This window comes from Camelina sativa, chromosome 5 (assembly GCF_030686135.1).
Source record: "Camelina sativa cultivar CO46 ecotype springtype chromosome 5, ASM3068613v1".
NCBI classification, from domain to species: Eukaryota; Viridiplantae; Streptophyta; class Magnoliopsida; order Brassicales; family Brassicaceae; genus Camelina; species Camelina sativa.
The window spans coordinates 39,066,823-39,084,922 of record NC_141884.1 but is presented as its reverse complement, the minus strand read 5'-3'; the positions used below and the strand labels follow the sequence as shown (position 1 = coordinate 39,084,922).

The 18,100-nt window shown below is 41.2% G+C and overlaps 1 protein-coding gene, 1 long non-coding RNA gene and 1 pseudogene across 2 annotated transcripts; all 3 read right to left on the bottom strand.

Annotated features, from left to right (window-relative positions):
• Positions 1-1,290: 1,290 nt before the first annotated feature.
• On the bottom strand, positions 1,291-2,756 carry LOC147944949 (uncharacterized). The gene is made up of 2 exons (XM_087512774.1): positions 1,525-2,756; positions 1,291-1,308 (listed from the first exon to the last, which is right to left on the bottom strand). Exons 1-2 carry the CDS (start codon positions 2,737-2,739, stop codon positions 1,291-1,293), a joined length of 1,233 nt encoding a protein of 410 aa, XP_087368900.1. The 5' UTR covers positions 2,740-2,756.
• Positions 2,757-3,502: 746 nt separating this feature from the next.
• On the bottom strand, positions 3,503-14,855 carry LOC147944947 (cytochrome b561 and DOMON domain-containing protein At3g59070-like; annotated as a pseudogene).
• Positions 11,559-12,957, bottom strand: LOC147944948 (uncharacterized). The gene is made up of 2 exons (XR_015558583.1): positions 12,594-12,957; positions 11,559-11,750 (listed from the first exon to the last, which is right to left on the bottom strand). It is a non-coding gene; the product is annotated as an uncharacterized LOC147944948 (long non-coding RNA).
• Positions 14,856-18,100: the final 3,245 nt, after the last annotated feature.

The window sequence follows — 18,100 nt, the reverse complement described above, 5'->3', positions numbered from 1 at the left end:
AAAAGGTGATTTATGAACCTCAAGCGAAAAAGAATGTAATCGTGTTGAGTTTGGAGATAAAGAATATAAAAACGAGAGTATCAAAAGGTTCTAAGCAATTTATGTGTTACCGACAATTTTAGCCTTTTACTAGATTAATCCATCCTTAGGAAGAAGATATTGCCTAATAAGAATGAAGCGTCTCTATCCTTTTAAAAAATTTATCATCATTTTTAGTCATTTATCTCAATATGTGACATAATTTGGGTTTGGGAGAAGATAAAGAACTTGAGCACATTTGCATCCATGGAAAAAAAGCAGTTTCATGAGGGAACTACATGATGATACAAGCTTCACGATCAATCTTCTAGCTTTTACTTTAATTTACCTAGCATATTAGAAAACTACTGTCGAGAGATATAAGATTTTGCTCCATTTTTTTTTTTTTTTTTTTGCTAAACATATAAATATCATTTTGCTGCAATGTTTGATATTTAGTTTCCAAGAATGATAAAGTTGAAATAACATGATCTTAGTTATCCTTCAAACTTTCTTATAAATGCATATATTTATCTAATAAATAAATCTTTTTTAAAATGAATTTCTCAGTAATAGTTTTAAAACTTTTATTAAAGTAAATAAATTAATCATTTGTAATAAGCTAAAGTAAAAATAATTCTAAATAAAAATGTATTAGACTAAGAATAAATTAATACAAATTATAAAAATATTTCTGTGGCCTAGCGCAGCTTTTTATCTAGTTCATATTAGATATAAAAAGGACAACCCCTTATACGAGATTATACTCACTTGTACTATCGAAGATTCTGAGCTGCAGAATACTTTTTTCTAAGACTGAATTTTTTTTTGACGACCGCGAATCAAACAAGTTACCGTCAATGTTGATATCGTCGTTGTTCATGAGGTCTATTCTCTCTTAAGCAGGTTTTGAACAAGTAAAGTAGTGTTTGTATTCCAATTCCATCCTCGTCAAACAAATTAGAACACAAAGAGATTTGCTAAATCGTAATTTTACTAATTATCGATAATTGTATTATTCTATGGCTACAAGGAAATTATCCTCCAGAATATATATGTGAAATCCACTTTGACGTAGAACTCTAACCATGCACTACTATAACAATATTAGGAAACTCCAAATAGAAACCGAATACGGAATACTTAAATAAATAAAAGATAAGGAAAATAGAATGAAAAACCACACAAGTAAGATGAGATCCAAGCACTTCTTCTTAATATCCTTTGAAGAAGCATCATGGTGAACTAATAGATGATCAAAAATAATCCAAATTAAGTCTGAAACTTGCACTGAAAAATATGACAACGTTCAACAAGATGTCATATAATGTGACACTAATTAAAATCCATTTTAAGAACTTGAAATTAACTCATAAAGGGAGAGACTAAACTTGGAAAAAAAGGAACAAGGAGACTGTCACGAAGAGGAGAACAAGACAAGATGTGATATGTAGAGTTTGGGGGTTGAAATAGGAGGGGCTCCAGGAATTGCTTAAAGAGCATCACCTTGTTACCATTCTTGGAAATTGCCGCAGGGTGGAAGAGTGAAGTAACATCATGAGGCGTATAGCAAGTGGGGTTAATCTTGTTCAAGTCAATGGAGAACAACTTGTGTGTTCCAGTAACGTAGTCTTTTCCAAATCCTGGCAAAGGGACCTCTGAGTCATTGTTGTCTATTTGAAAGTTGGCAAGAGGAAGCTTGTAGGACCATCTCGTGGCTGGGTTTATCACTGTAATTTCTCTTGTGGAGGCATACAAGCAGACAAGACCATCGATACTATCAGAAGGACTCCCATATTCGTCGCTAGTAGGTATCCCTTTATCATCGCTAATATGATATCCTTCTTCTTCTTCTTCTACTAGACAAGCGGAAGACCACTCCAACCTCATAGTCTTTAGAGCAACTTTCCTATACCAGCTTCTATACCTTGTATAAGAATATAAACACACAACTTTGGGTTCCTGGGTTTTCTGATGCAACATGTGTCTTTCCTTAAAAGATTTGGACCTTATCGTACCTCTCCAGTGTTTAGACACGGTTTGGAATCTCAACAGGGATTTCACTGGTAGTCGCAACATAACTTGTTCTAACACATCGTGGTTAAGTATCTCATCAGTTCCCTCCCTTCTTCTTTTTCTTTTGCTTGCTCTTTCAATTATCTTCCATGATGTTGCATCATCTCTCCTGTCTTCACTTCTTCTCCGATGTAAGTCTTCAGTTTTTCTTTCTCTTCGTGATGACCACAAAGACCAAGAGAATTTGTCTTCCCCGTTGCTCTTCCTCTTCCATGATGTTGCATCATCTCGCCTGTCTTCACTTCTTCTCCGATGTAACTCTTCAGTTCTTCTTTCTCTTCGTGACCACAAAGACCAAGAGATTTTGTCTTTTCCGTTGCTCTTCCTCTTCCATGATGATGCACCGTCATATTCATCTCTTCTTCTCCTTCCTCTCCATGAAGACGGTGCAATCTTTCCCTTTTCCATGGATGATAGATCATCTGATCTCCAACTTTTGTCTTCAATTCTTCTTCCTCTTTGTGACAACGACGACCAAGAGATGTTGTGTTTTCTGTCCCTCTTCCATGATGATGTACCATCGTAGTATTCATCTCTTATCTTCTTCCTCCATCTTTGAGACAGTCTCTCTTCTTCACTTCTTCTCCTTCCTCTCTCTGAACACGACGCTATCTTTCCACTTTCGTGGCTCTTCCTCCCCTCCATCGATGATAAAGATTATCCTCCGAGATCCGATGTGTGTTAACGCTTCTTTTTCTAAGTACTACTTTTGCTTTCTCTTTCTAACGACAACGTACGAAGACCAAGTAATATTCGCCTTCTTCGTGTCTTCAATGATCTTCTTATGATCTCTCTCTGCCTCCAATATATATATATAAACATTGGCTTCTCCTACCGACTCTCGAACTAGGAATTCTTTCTAGTTTCATGTATATCCAAAAGCCTAGTGGTAATTATTATCTGAGAAGATAAACTCAAAGAACAAAGAAAAGATATAGTTGTAATTTATTCATATATATATTTTAATTTATGAAAGATGTTAATTTTAAGTAAGCCATTGTTTTTGTTTATTAAAGATAGAGTTGTAATTTATTCATAATATAAAGAGAGATGTATATTATGAAAACACATTCTTTATTGTTTTTGCATTAAAATAAAAATTAATGCAAAGGAATTCACATGTTTTCTTTGAGTATGTCCGAATCTTATTTCTCACATCATTTTTTTTTTTTAGTATATCTACTGAGGACTTTGAAGGATATACAAACAGTGTAAGCTTCCTACAGAAAATTTACACCGTTACAAAACTCGCATAAGGGGAAGAAACGAATAATGGCCAGTTATATGTTCAGTTAGTTCCATTGAGAAAATTAATTAATGAATAAAAGAACTTAACTCATCTTCTACAAGTAAAACCAAAGAATGACTTATGTAAAAGAAAAGGGAAAATGACTAACAAGCCTAGAATTTTACTGAAGAAGAAGAGTGGACAAATGATAATAATTAACTAAGACATTAAAAGCAAAATAAAAACTAGACCACATCAATAGAATTTGTTGAATAAGCTTTTAGATCTTTCGCTTTCTTTCCAAACAAGCTATCCCATCTATTCTTGAGCTGTAAAATCTCCATCATCACAATCGCAAAGGTTGCAATTGCACATATAATTGTGTGTATGCGATCTTCCAGCCGCTTCCGGGTTGTAGAATGGACAAGCCTTTGAAAATGTTATACACGCTCAATATAACCACAATGTACCCCCCAGTGTGATGATACCAGTTCCAATTTTTCGGAACCTACGATCCTTGTTTGGTCTTGCTTTGAGTGCAAGTATCTGTAGAAACCCTAAAGCAAAGAGAAGTGACCCAATCAATGTATGCGCAGCGCCGTATGTAACGCCCCCGAACCGTACTATGACCACCCAGGCCATCAGACGGCGCCGGGACGCTACTATGGGAACGTTCATCAAAGGTCCGGCCGGGTGCGAGAACAAATCAAGCCCTTCGGCCAGTCCCTCGGCGAGGTTCCCGACCACACGGCACGTCCTTACAGCTTTGCAACCTTACAGACTCACCGTGTGTTGCGTCGACTCGGACTAAGTCTATATCAGTACGACATCGCTCGATTTAAAAGAAAATCCGAATGCATTAAAACTTTTAAAAAGTTACTACAACCGAATACACAAAAGGTTCGCAAGGCTTAGAGCCAAAGTTTGGATCGCAAATAAACATACTTTGGATTTTACAATAGACACCAAAAAGAAAACTACTCCGGAGTCCTATCGTTCACCACGCCCTCTAGTTCCTTTAGGGTCACCTGCAGAACAACAATATTATCATAAGTAATCTAAGATTACTTAGTGAGCTCAGGGTTCCTGCAGAGAAATAAATCCCAAACCCCAATTCCCCATTAACAATCAACATGCACGCAAACACAACAACATGCGGACATAAATAAGCACATGCAAGCAAGCAGAACAACTTAACAACCATCAGAGAGGACATACGGAAGCTAACAAGCTAACAAGATCACTCTACCAATAAGCGCAACAACATGCAACAACACAAAACAACATGCAACCACAAAACTTGAAAATAAAACCATAAGTTTTAACAAGTTTTAATTTATTTGGGCCCGGCATGCATCCCTTTCCCTAACCCCTTATGATTTCTCCAAAACGCAACCACAAAGGCAAGCGTTTGGATATCAGCCAAAGTTACACCGTCGTGTAAAATAGCCTCGGCCAGGGTAGCGAACCCAGTAACCTCCGAGCTCTTCGTGACCAACCCTGCACACACACGAACATGGGTTGCATGTCGCGGCTGCATGTGGCACGGAATGGGAAGGATAGCAACACCAAATCTTATAACGTTTAGCCGGAATTTCTCGCGGACTTCAACGCTTTAAGATCTCACTGAAGTTTATACTTGAGTTTATATGGTTTTAAACATAAATTACCAATAACTCAACCAATTCTCGCCTTCTGTTACTAGATCTTTTCAATCTAGCAACTAGCGCAACCTCACCACGCATGCATTTAAACAAGAAATCATAAAAGAACTTCAAGTAAATGCATCTACATGCAACATGCAAAACCGCGCACTAGATGGATGTTTTAACTCTCCATCTAAGCCGATGCAATCATGTGCCTGAACTCACAGTAAACCGTCGACGAATGATCTCCTTTGATGAAGCTCCAGTCGCGGCACCTTTGGCTCCCTCCTTTGGTTGGGATCGAGTTCCTTCTCGATTCAACCTTGGTCAGTAGTCGATAGTCTTAGTCTTGCGTCCTCACTTCTTTCTTCTCTTCGCTCGCGCAGCACTTCGCTTCTTCTTCTCTTCTTTCACTCTCTCTTTTTTTCTCTTAGACTTTCTCTCCTTACCCCCTTATGATTTTCCGAAAATGAGAGAGTTGAGAGTGATATTTATAGAGAAACTGGGCGGTGGAACTCTCCAATAGACGTTGAGCGAGTGGTCCTCTACTTGCCACAAAATTTTGTAAGGCATAGGCGCTCATGACTTGTCTCAATATGGTCCACTTCTTTCTCCTTAAATCACTTGGCGAAAAACAATGAGACTTGGCTCATTTCTCCTTCACTCCTCTTCTATGGTGTAGAATGGTGTGACTTGGCCTTTTTATACACCACTTCTTCCTTATGATTTACTTGGTGAAAAATCATAAGACTTGGCTCACTTCTTCTTCACTTCTCTTCTATGGTGTAGAATGGTGTGACTTGGCCTTCTTAAACACCTATTCTTCCTTATGATTTATTTGGTGAAAAATCATAAGACTTGGCCACCTTAATCACCACTTCTTAATCTCCACTAACTTTGAGAAGTTAATCCTTGATTAATTCCTTGATGAGACAAAGCTCTTATCTCCCAAATTTGCTTGTTGGGTCGATCCGCGGTCTTGATCGTTCGCGGTTCGTTAGTCGGACATCATCGGCATTGGTCGATCCTTCGGTCGATCAGTCGATGCGATACGGCCACTGCGGTCATTGGTCGATCGGATGAAATTTCCTCGGACTTTTCTTCAGCAATTCTTCTAAGCTCCTTCCTGGCTTCTTAATTTTGTCCTTCGACCTTAGAGTTTCATGTTTGTAATTTACCTCATGGTGAGGGTCATTACATTCTCCCCCCCTTAATAGAATTCGTCCCGAATTCCATAAGGTTCCGATGGTCCTGCCTCATCTTCTTCTGCAAATAGTTGAGGGTACTTGGCCCTTATTCTATCCTCGTCTTCCCAAGTAGTGACCTTACGGTTCTGCTTTCCCCAAAATACTTGGATTTGAGGGATACTCCTGTTCTTCAACTTCTGAGTTCTCCTTTGCCCTATTCCAAATGGTCCTTCGGGGTATGTGAGATTTGGCTCCAATTCTTCGATAGACTCGGGCACAATCATTCTAGGATCTGGCACATGCTTCCGTAGCTGTGAAACATGGAAGACTTTATGCAATCGCATAACTTCAGGCATCGATAACCGATAGGCTACTTCGCCAACTCTTTGCTCAATTCGGTACGGTCCGATGAATCTTACTGCGAGCTTTCCCACTTTACCAAAACGATCCTTTCCTTTTTGTGGTGCAACCTTCAAATATACCATGTCCCCGACTTCAAACTCCACTTCCCGTCTCTTACGGTCTGCGTACTTCTTCTGGCGGTCCTGTGCCTTCTTCATACTCTCCTGTAGGAACCTGATCTTCTCCGTTGTCTCATCAATCAGCTTGTGATTGAAACTTGTCCGTTCTCCAACTTCCGTCCAACACAAAGGCGTTCTGCACGGCCTTCCGTACATAGCTTCAAACGGTGACATGCCGGTGCTCGAGTGATAGCTGTTGTTATACGCGAACTCAACTAACGGTAGATTCTTCTCCCAATCTGATGACCATTCCAAAGCACATAGTCGGATCATGTCCTCTATGGTTCGAATAGTCCTCTCCGTCTGCCCGTCTGTCTCTGGGTGAAAAGAGGTGCTCATATGAACATCCGTTCGTAACGCTCTCTGCAAATCTTGCCAAAATAGTGATGCGAATTTCGGGTCGCGATCAGAAACAATGTTGGCTGGCACTCCATGCAGTTTCAAAATGTCGTCTACGTACTTCTCTGCCAACACGGGTGCTTGGTCCGTACTCCTTACGGGAATTAAATGGGCTACCTTGGTTAAACGATCAACCACTACCCATACTGCGTCATTGGTTCGCCCTTTTCTTATTGGTAGACCGGTTATGAAATCCATAGAGATAGAGTCCCACTTCCAAGTTGGTATGGGCAAGTTGCGAAGCAATCCTGCTGGCACTTGATGCTCTACCTTGATCCGTTGACATGAATCACATTGGCTTACCCATTTCGCTACTGCTCTCTTCAGTCCAGGCCAATGATAGTACTTACGCACATCTTTGTACATCTTGGTGCTTCCTGGGTGTATACTCAACGCTGAGCTATGGGCGGCTCCTAATATTTCCTCGCGTAATCCGTTCCGGTCTGGTACGGTTACTCTCCCATTGAGAAGTAAAGTGTCATCGTCAGCTAGATGATAACCACTAGCATTCGGTCCTTCTGAACTTTTCAACTCCTCAGTGATCTTCTTCAGGTTCTCGTCCTGATGCTGCTCTTCACGAATTCGATGTAACCGGCTCGCTTGAGTTACGGCTTGTAAACCCAACGGCTCACTAGACTCTCCTTCCAAGGCTAAAAGCCTTACCTTCTTCAATTCTTCGGCTAACGACTCCACGTCCTTCTCGACATCAACTTGAGCTCTTCTTCGGCTTAGCGCATCTGCTACCACATTCGCCTTGCCTGGGTGATATTGAATCTTCAAATCGTAGTCGGCTACGAACTCCATCCATCTCCTCTGGCGCAAATTAAGGTCTGGTTGCGTGAACAAGTACTTAAGACTTTGGTGGTCTGTAAATACCTGAACAGCTTCTCCATACAAATATGATCTCCATATTCTTAATGCAAACACCACGGCTGCCATCTCCAAGTCATGTGTGGGGTAATTCTCCTCATGCTTCCTTAGTTGTCTAGAGGCATAAGCAATCACCTTATCTCCTTGCATCAAAACACATCCAACTCCAACTCTTGACGCGTCTGTAAACACCGAATACGGTTGATTTGGCTCGGGTAGGGGCTAACACTGGTGCTGTCGTTAGTGCTCCCTTTAACTTCCTGAAAGCCTCTTCTACCTCCTCACTCCATATAAATGGTACTCCTTTCCCGGTAAGTTGTGTCAAAGGTTTCGCGATGGACGAAAACCCCTTTACAAACTTCCGGGTAATAGCCTGCCAGGCCTAAGAAACTCCTAACTTCTGATGCGGTCGTTGGCTTCGGCCAATCCTGTATTGCGGCGATCTTCTCTGGGTCGGCGGACACACCTTGCTCTGAAACTCGGTGCCCTAGAAACCCAATCTCCCTCTGCCAGAACTTGCACTTGCTAAACTTGGCGAACAGTTTCATCTCCCTTAGCCTTTCCAACACCTTCTTCAAATGCTCCGCGTGCTCCTCCGCACTTCTTGAATATATTAGGATGTCATCGATAAATATGATCACGAATCGATCCAAATAGTCGTGGAAAACCTCATTCATCAATCGCATGAATGCTGCCGGTGCATTGGTAAGTCCAAATGGCATCACCACGAACTCGTACTGGCCATATCCTGTTTGAAACGCCGTCTTCATCACATCCTGTTCCGCAATTGAGATCTGATGATAGCCGGAGGCTAAATCAATCTTCGAAAACCAACTTGCTCCTCTCAGCTGGTCTAACAACTCATCGATCCTTGGCAAAGGATACTTGTCCTTTATAGTTATGTTGTTGATACCTCGGTAATCAATACATAACCGCATGCTTCCGTCCTTCTTCTTGACGAATAACACTGGGGCTCCCCATGGCGAAGAACTTGGTCGTATAAAACCCTTCTCCAACAAGTCCTCTAACTGAGTCTTGAGTTCAGCCAACTCGGCTGGTGCCATGCGATATGGTGCCTTAGCAATTGGGGTAGCTCCGGGCTCCAAATTTATGGTAAACGGATGGCTCCTAGGTGGAGGCAATCCTTCCAATGGTCTAAAGACGTCTTCAAAGTCTTTGACTATAGCAATGTCCTCAACTTCCATGCCTTCCTTGTCATCTCCTCCCATGGCGGTCAGAGTGACTAAATAGACCTCATCCTCTTCAACTGGTCTTCCAATCCTTGCTGCCGATGCAAAGTATGCCGTTTTACTCGGGCTGATCCCGTTGAAAACTAGAGGGGTCCTCCCTCCATTTTCAAATATGACCCTGCTTCTACTGCAGTCTATATGGGCTTGGTGTTCCGATAACCAATCCATTCCCAGAATAGCATCGAACCTATCCAATGGCATCACCAAAGGATTTACCGGGAGGTTCGTTTCTTGCAAGACTATCGACACTTCCTTGACCCATCTTCTTGTCTTCAAAGGCGGTTGATTACCAGCAGTGTAGACGTTGATGTTCACCTCTTCCTCCTCACACAAGTCTCCAAACTTGTCAACCACTTCGGGAGTCACAAAACTATTGGACGCTCCCGAATCGAACAGTACATGTGTGGGGTTACCACCAACAAGTAATGTTCCTAAATGCACAGCAAATATAACAAAATGCAATGCTAACTAATCACACAAACACACAAACACGCAATCAATCACAAGAGAGTTAGAACCCATTCAAACCTGTTATAGGGCCCTTCGCGGCCTGCTGAGGTTTATGTGGCTCTAATCCTAAAGCAAAAACATTTGCTGAGGTTGCTTGCTTCTTCGCTGGGGGTTCCTTCACTTGGTTCGCTGCCTGGGCACGGTTCACAGTTTGGGCGTTCGGTTTGGCCGGCTTCGACGGACACGAGCTCGCATAGTGTCCTAACTCGCCACAGTAGAAACACGTGACGGTAGACAGATTGTTGCTTTTCGTTTCCTCAACAGTCGGACAAGCGCGAGCGAAATGCCCAACTTGCCCGCACACATAGCATCCCCTCGGATCCATGTTGCTCACCTTGTTACCACCTTGGCTAACGTTCATCTTAACCTTCCCGCGGCCTGCGCCCCAATTCCGTCCTGCTATTTGATTCACCTTCCGGGTGTTTACGATCTTCGTCTGCTGGACGGGTTCCTCCTTTTTTGTCTCGAGCGGCGATTTCCTTTTCCGTCTCGATAGCCTCCTCAACACTTACCGCTCTTTCCTCCACTTCCGCGACACTGCGGTACGTCACAGCATGCAACCTTCCGCTAATTTCTGGCCTGAGTCCATTAAAGAATCTCCGGGCCATAGCTAGCTCATCATCATTCTCCTGGTACAAATACCTTCGAAGTCTTGTGAAAATCCTCCCATACGCTCGAACAGTCATTTCACCTTGTTGTAAGTGCAAGAATTGACTCTCCAGTCGGTCACGTGACTCTGGTGGGAAGTACTTTAACTCAAATTCCCGCTTAAAGATTCCCCATGTTATGGTCTGGAATTGGTAACGAGATACCACGATATCCCACCATGCCTTCGCATCTTCCTCCAAGAACGAAACTGCTACTGGTCTCCTAAACTCCTCTGGGCACCTTGTCAACTCCAAGTTAGTCTCCAAGTCTTTTATCCATGCATCTGCTAACACCACATTCGGGTCTCCTTTGAACTTACGAAAACCTAAGTTCCGCAACAACATCACTCGTTTTAAAAACTGGTCGGATGGATCTTCTGCTGCCCGATTTGCTTGGTCTTGCTGCTGTTGTTGGATCATGTGATTCAAGAGGTCTTGAACCATCTTAAGTGTCTGTTGGGACTCCGGCACCTGCTGCTCACTTGGTCCCTCTCCATGCGCCTGGTCTCCCCTTGGCATGTTCTGCGTTGGATAGGCGGCATACGGTCCAAACGGTGAAAACCCCGGCGGGTACATACTCTCCGGTGTACTGAAACGATTTGAGTTTAATGGTGTGTAACTTGGCGTCGCGCCAGGTACATTCCAATCCGGCATAAACATGTCCGGCCCATACATGTCTGGGAATGACTCTTCCCTTTGCGCATCATCAAACTGCGAATCCCATTCCTCCGGACCAAACTGTTGACTTGAACCCCTCCCTGTGCCCGGCGAACGGTACGTCGACCTCGACCTTTCAGATCCTTGACGAGACATCTGCATCCACGATCAACAAAGGGTTTACTTAATCCCATCTAACCCTAAGTGATGAACGATCCGGATTATCCTAAGTGTCTATTGCGACCATTTGACTCGATAAATCATTTGAAAACGCGAGTCCTATACAGCATCATAACCATGCTCTGATACCACCCTTGTAACGCCCCCGAACCGTACTATGACCACCCAGGCCATCAGACGGCGCCGGGACGCTACTATGGGAACATTCATCAAAGGTCCGGCCGGGTGCGAGAACAAATCAAGCCCTTCGGCCAGTCCCTCGGCGAGGTTCCCGACCACACGGCACGTCCTTACGGCTTTGCAACCTTACAGACTCACCGTGTGTTGCGTCGACTCGGACTAAGTCTATATCAGTACGACATCGCTTGATTTAAAAGAAAATCTGAATGCATTAAAACTTTTAAAAAGTTACTACAACCGAATACACAAAAGGTTCGCAAGGCTTAGAGCCAAAGTTTGGATCGCAAATAAACATACTTTGGATTTTACAATAGACACCAAAAAGAAAACTACTCCGGAGTCCTATCGTTCACCACGCCCTCTAGTTCCCTCTAGGGTCACCTGCAGAACAACAATATTATCATAAGTAATCTAAGATTACTTAGTGAGCTCAGGGTTCCTGCAGAGAAATAAATCCCAAACCCCAATTCCCCATTAACAATCAACATGCACGCAAACACAACAACATGCGGACATAAATAAGCACATGCAAGCAAGCAGAACAACTTAAAAACCATCAGAGAGGACATGCGGAAGCTAACAAGCTAACAAGATCACTCTACCAATAAGCGCAACAACATGCAACAACACAAAACAACATGCAACCACAAAACTTGAAAATAAAACCATAAGTTTTAACAAGTTTTAATTTATTTGGGCCCGGCATGCATCCCTTTCCCTAACCCCTTATGATTTCTCCAAAACGCAACCACAAAGGCAAGCGTTTGGATATCAGCCAAAGTTACACCGTCGTGTAAAATAGCCTCGGCCAGGGTAGCGAACCCAGTAACCTCCGAGCTCTTCGTGACCAACCCTGCACACACACGAACATGGGTTGCATGTCGCGGCTGCATGTGGCACGGAATGGGAAGGATAGCAACACCAAATCTTATAAAGTTTAGCCGGAATTTCTTGCGGACTTCAACGCTTTAAGATCTCACCGAAGTTTATACTTGAGTTTATATGGTTTTAAACATAAATTACCAATAACTCAACCAATTCTCGCCTTCTGTTACTAGATCTTTTCAATCTAGCAACTAGCGCAACCTCACCACGCATGCATTTAAACAAGAAATCATAAAAGAACTTCAAGTAAATGCATCTACATGCAACATGCAAAACCGCGCACTAGATGGATGTTTTAACTCTCCATCTAAGCCGATGCAATCATGTGCCTGAACTCACAGTAAACCGTCGACGAATGATCTCCTTTGATGAAGCTCTAGTCGCGGCACCTTTGGCTCCCTCCTTTGGTTGGGATCGAGTTCCTTCTCGATTCAACCTTGGTCAGTAGTCGATAGTCTTAGTCTTGCGTCCTCACTTCTTTCTTCTCTTCGCTCGCGCAGCACTTCGCTTCTTCTTCTCTTCTTTCACTCTCTCTTTTTTTTCTCTTAGACTTTCTCTCCTTACCCCCTTATGATTTTCCGAAAATGAGAGAGTTGAGAGTGATATTTATAGAGAAACTGGGCGGTGGAACTCTCCAATAGACGTTGAGCGAGTGGTCCTCTACTTGCCACAAAATTTTGTAAGGCATAGGCGCTCATGACTTGTCTCAATATGGTCCACTTCTTTCTCCTTAAATCACTTGGCGAAAAACAATGAGACTTGGCTCATTTCTCCTTCACTCCTCTTCTATGGTGTAGAATGGTGTGACTTGGCCTTTTTATACACCACTTCTTCCTTATGATTTACTTGGTGAAAAATCATAAGACTTGGCTCACTTCTTCTTCACTTCTCTTCTATGGTGTAGAATGGTGTGACTTGGCCTTCTTAAACACCTATTCTTCCTTATGATTTATTTGGTGAAAAATCATAAGACTTGGCCACCTTAATCACCACTTCTTAATCTCCACTAACTTTTTCTGATTAAAATAATCCTCCACTAAGAATTATTTAATCTTTACTTTGAGAAATTAATCCTTGATTAATTCCTTGATGAGACAAAGCTCTTATCTCCCAAATTTGCTTGTTGGGTCGATCCGCGGTCTTTGATCGTTCGCGGTTCGTTAGTCGGACATCATCGGCATTGGTCGATCCTTCGGTCGATCGGTCGATGCGATACGGCCACTGCGGTCATTGGTCGATCGGATGAAATTTCCTCGAACTTCTCTTCAGCAATTCTTCTAAGCTCCTTCCTGGCTTCTTAATTTTGTCCTTCGACCTTAGAGTTTCATGTTTGTAATTTACCTCATGGTGAGGGTCATTACACCGTACTCTTCATTCCGGTATGTTTGGCCATGTAGATTGCTGTTCCTAATCCTCCAATTAAACCGGAAAAATAACCGATGGTTTGACAAATTATGTGTACATAGAACCATGTTGGATCTAATTCTTCGTATGTCTTCATATACCTTGCGGCCATAACTCCAATTGGCATGAGTGTTCCCCAACTAGTTGCATTTACAACTCCATGGATTTTCTTTACCAACAATATGTTTCTGTTAACTGATTTTGTGGATCTGACTTGTCCCGAGAGCAAATCCAAAGAAGCCATAGGCGGATCTAGAAGAAAAAATGGTATGGGGCACTATTTAAAATATTGAGAGGAAAATAATGAAATGAATACAAAAACTACAGAAATGGGGCATCGAACCCTGGTCGTAGGGTTTAGCATGGGGCACGTCACACAAAATGTACTAAATAATCTTTATATCAAGCTTAACAACTGAACGATTATTATTAAAGAGCATGGGGGCACGTGCCCCACCTCCCAACACTCTAGATCCGCCCTTTGAGATGATCTCCACTCATTGGATGCATTCCAAGTGTATCTCCTTCCTTCAACGGGCCGTCTTGCCATAAGTGATTCACGACGGTTGTGTTAGGAGACAAAAATAAATTTGCAAATATCGTCATCTCCCCATCAATATATTCAGCAGATACTTGTGTCAAGCGGATGCTAAGAGAAGTTTTTTGAAGCATAGCGCGTAGCTATCAATGGAGGAAGTATATGCATGCATAACGCCAGAAGTTGAGTTACGGTATGCTACAATAGCTTGAGCACCTAACATGCCTTTTTCGTCGGGTTTATGGTTCAAGCGATCCAACTAGAAGACTCTAGAGATTGGTGTGACGGTAAGCAACTTCAAGAGCTCCGGTTTCTCGAACATAGTTGATGTGTAGAAACGAGTCTAACACCGGAAGATCCGTGCAAGAGCTAAAGGTCCTTTCCGTTTTTAAAGCTGTGAGATTCACATCTAGCATGAAGTCCTTGATCTGTTGCTGCTGTAATAAAAGCTGGAATCAACACGAACATGCAATACAAAAACAACTAAAGCGGCTCTTGAAAACAAAGACGTGATGATGATGATGATGATGATTATGGTTGTGGTTCTTTTTGGGGAAGATTTACTCACGTGTCATACATTTTAGGTAATATTACTAGAACCATACAATTTTTTTTATTACTATCATATTTTAGGTCTTTTTCTATACCCACAGTATCATTGTTGCACGTTATAAATCGCTGACGTGTATTAAATAACTCAGCGTAAAGTGCTACAGCGGTAATGGCGGCTGCGTTACGGTATGTTGCGGCTGATTTATGGAAAATGACCGAGTTATGAGAGGACGGCTGAATTAAGAGCATAACTCAGCATGTAGTTCTGGTTGACTTAATAAAATCTGTCTGAGTTATGAGAAAATGACTGAGTTAAGAGCATAACTCAGCCATAAGTACGGCTGAGTTTTTACCCGATGGTTGAGTCATCAAAAATTTGGCTGAGTTAATACTTCGACACCGGCTGAATTAACTTTCTCCGGCTGGCTGAGTTATTAACAATGGCTTACTTATGAGATGTCGTTACGGCTGAGTTATGATTAAATACTATAACTTAGCCGTCATGAGCTGACTTATTGGAAAACTCAGCCATTTTAACGGCTGACTTAGTAGCAAAAGATTAATTACTAGAATATCCTTCAGTTATGGCCGACTTATTAAACGTTACGGCTGAGTTACAGATTTTTCAGTTGAGTTATGACATTAAGCGGCTGAGTTTGGCAGCCGTTTTTTTTGTTTTTTTTTTAATTATTGTAATAGTATTCATGTTGCGGTTGAGTTATAATTTTGTTTGATGGCTGATTTAATTAGGCTGATTTACATGTTCGTTTGGTGGCTGACTTGCCACACACATATTTACATGTCATCATTCCATGTCATCATCTTCTAAGGAAAATACGAAATGTCTTTTTTCCACTCTTCTTCTACACCTGGTTCAAAAGTGAAGGATTTACATGATCATCAGCTTGTTCTTCACATCAACAGAGATATCCATAACTTCATTTTCCTCATTCTTCTTCAATTTCGTTCATAAATCCAGTTCCGGTTATTGTTGTTTCCAATAATTGGGTAAAAAAAAAAACACAAATATATATTTAACACCGACGATAGAGGGTGTAGAGTTTTGTACATAGATGCAGAAACAACGCACGACAAAATTGTGAAGTTTGTCAATATTCCTATTTTTTCTATATTATCTGAGTAATTTTATTTTTTTTATCGGAGAACACAAACTTGGTTAAGATTTTGGAAGAAGAGATTATGATGATATACAAGCTTTGAGTATTTCCGCACTATTTATATATAGTGACTGAGTTACATTCACGTCCTAGTGTCGATATGACTTAGGACTACGTTTCCATATTTCGATATTGTTTCCTCTTTGTTTTACCTTAAGTTTCCATATCTCATAAGGAATCTTTCATTAATCTTTTCACCTCTTTGCTTTAGCAACACGATCTTCATTAATCCAAAAGATTGTTTTTCTAAAACATTAAATTAATATTATTTAGAAAAAAATTGATTTTCTAAAAACTATTAAAAAGTTCTACTAGATGATCTTATAGGTTTAAAGTAAATAAAAACTATAATCTCTTTAAATAAAGTTTACCCATTCAATTAATAAATTAAAATATTTTTAGTTTTAAAAATTCAAGTTTATTTCAAGTGTATAGGACAATGTTAAGTTGTTAACACATTGTAACATTCGTGTTCCGGGAATAGTGTTGGAGATATGTTAAGTAAACCTAAAAAGTGGATTTTAATTAATTTTTGTTTAATTAAATCCTGGTTTAATCTAATTAAAGGAAAAACTCCTAAGCTCCTTCTAAAAGTCACGCCTCCTCTCCTTTTTGTGCTACTGTCGACATTGTTAACAGAGAGAGGGAGAGGAAGAGAGATAACTCATGGTTATTGGGTGTAAAGAAGAAAGAAAATGAGATCAAGCTTTTTCTTTAGAATAAAGAGAGAAACATAATTGTCAGAGTTTGGAAGAAGGAGGATCCGACTGATCAAATTGTTTCGAAAGGAATAGATGTAGCTAAGAGATGTTCGTACACTCTCCCTTTTTACAGAAGTGAATTTGAGTTAATATTCTAGGAGATATTGGCAATTTCGTGGGGCGTTTCTTCTCATTCGCGGATTGAGACCATCGGGTGTTTCGGGATCGATAGCGGTTTTCATCTGAGAACCGATCGTGCTGACATTTTGTGGGAAGGGTCTAGACGTATCTTGCTTTTCACCGGAGTGATTAGAAAGTTAACAGTTCGTTTTGATTTCGTAGTTTCACTTGTGAGGTTGTTCTTTACTGTTTTTTTTCTGGCAGTTTGTTTTCAATGTTTGTTTATTTTTGTGATTGGTTGTAGGAGCGAGTTTGGTTGTTCTTGGATATTGGAGAGCCCTCTCATTTGGTTGTAGTTAGTTTCTTGAATTACTTGTTAAGGTGAGTGCATGACCATGAGTTTATCTAAGCGATTAAGTTGTATGACTTGTTTTTGTGTGATGATGTGTAGGTGTGGTGAAAGTGTTATTGGTTGTTCTGTTTAATGGCTGGTTTTGTTATATTTTATTTGTAGTTGTACTCTTGATTTGCTTGTGTGTATTGCTCGTAGATGGGAGAATCGCCTCACTGGGTATTTTTGGTAATACTCATGCATCTCATTGTGTTTTGTGGTGCAGGTAGAGGCAAAGTGTGACAGTGGGATCATGGAAATGAAGAGGAGGATGTTCTAGGGACTTAGTTGTTATGTTTTGGTGTATGATAGGTTGCTAGAATTGGAATGTTGGAGTTAAAAACCATGGTTTAAGTTGCTAGTTTTTGGTCTATGATTCTGGTTAATTATTGGTTTATTATTATTGGCATTTTTCCGATGCTTATTGGTTAAATATTTAAATAATATTTTTGAGTTATTTATTTATTATTTATTATGTATTATTATTTATTAATATTATTATTATTTATTACAAAAAACGGGTTGGATCGTTTCAGTTTGGTACAGAGCCCTTACGACTCTAGGTATGGGTTCATTGTGTTTCTGTTGCTGATGTATGAGATTTGCATGCTTAGATTGATTATTTGAGTTAGTTAATTGTATGTGGCATGGAGTCCTAGAACATCCACTTCGAGCCTTCAATGAGAGCAGCGGTTAGCCTTTGTTCTTGGAAGAGCAGCGGTTAAAGGTGTTTGTGTTGTTGGTTGTGGATGTGAGCGTGGTCGTAGTCGTGGTCGTGGTCGGGCAGGTTCCCAAGGCCAGCAAGTTGGTGGCCCAGAGTTCCACAAGGAGGTACATTAGAGGGTCGCAAGCTTATCAGGAGGGACCAGAGAGGGTTAGCCGGTGAGCGTGCCGAGGGTGCTAGGAACCCAAGTGAAGGGTTGCAGCAGGTGGAGGCCAGGGTCGAGATGATCTCTTGGCGG

Excerpts from the sequence above, each read along its gene's own strand:
- LOC147944949 (XM_087512774.1), bottom strand. The coding sequence starts at position 2,739 with ATGGAGGGGAGGAAGAGCCACGAAAGTGGAAAGATAGCGTCGTGTTCA.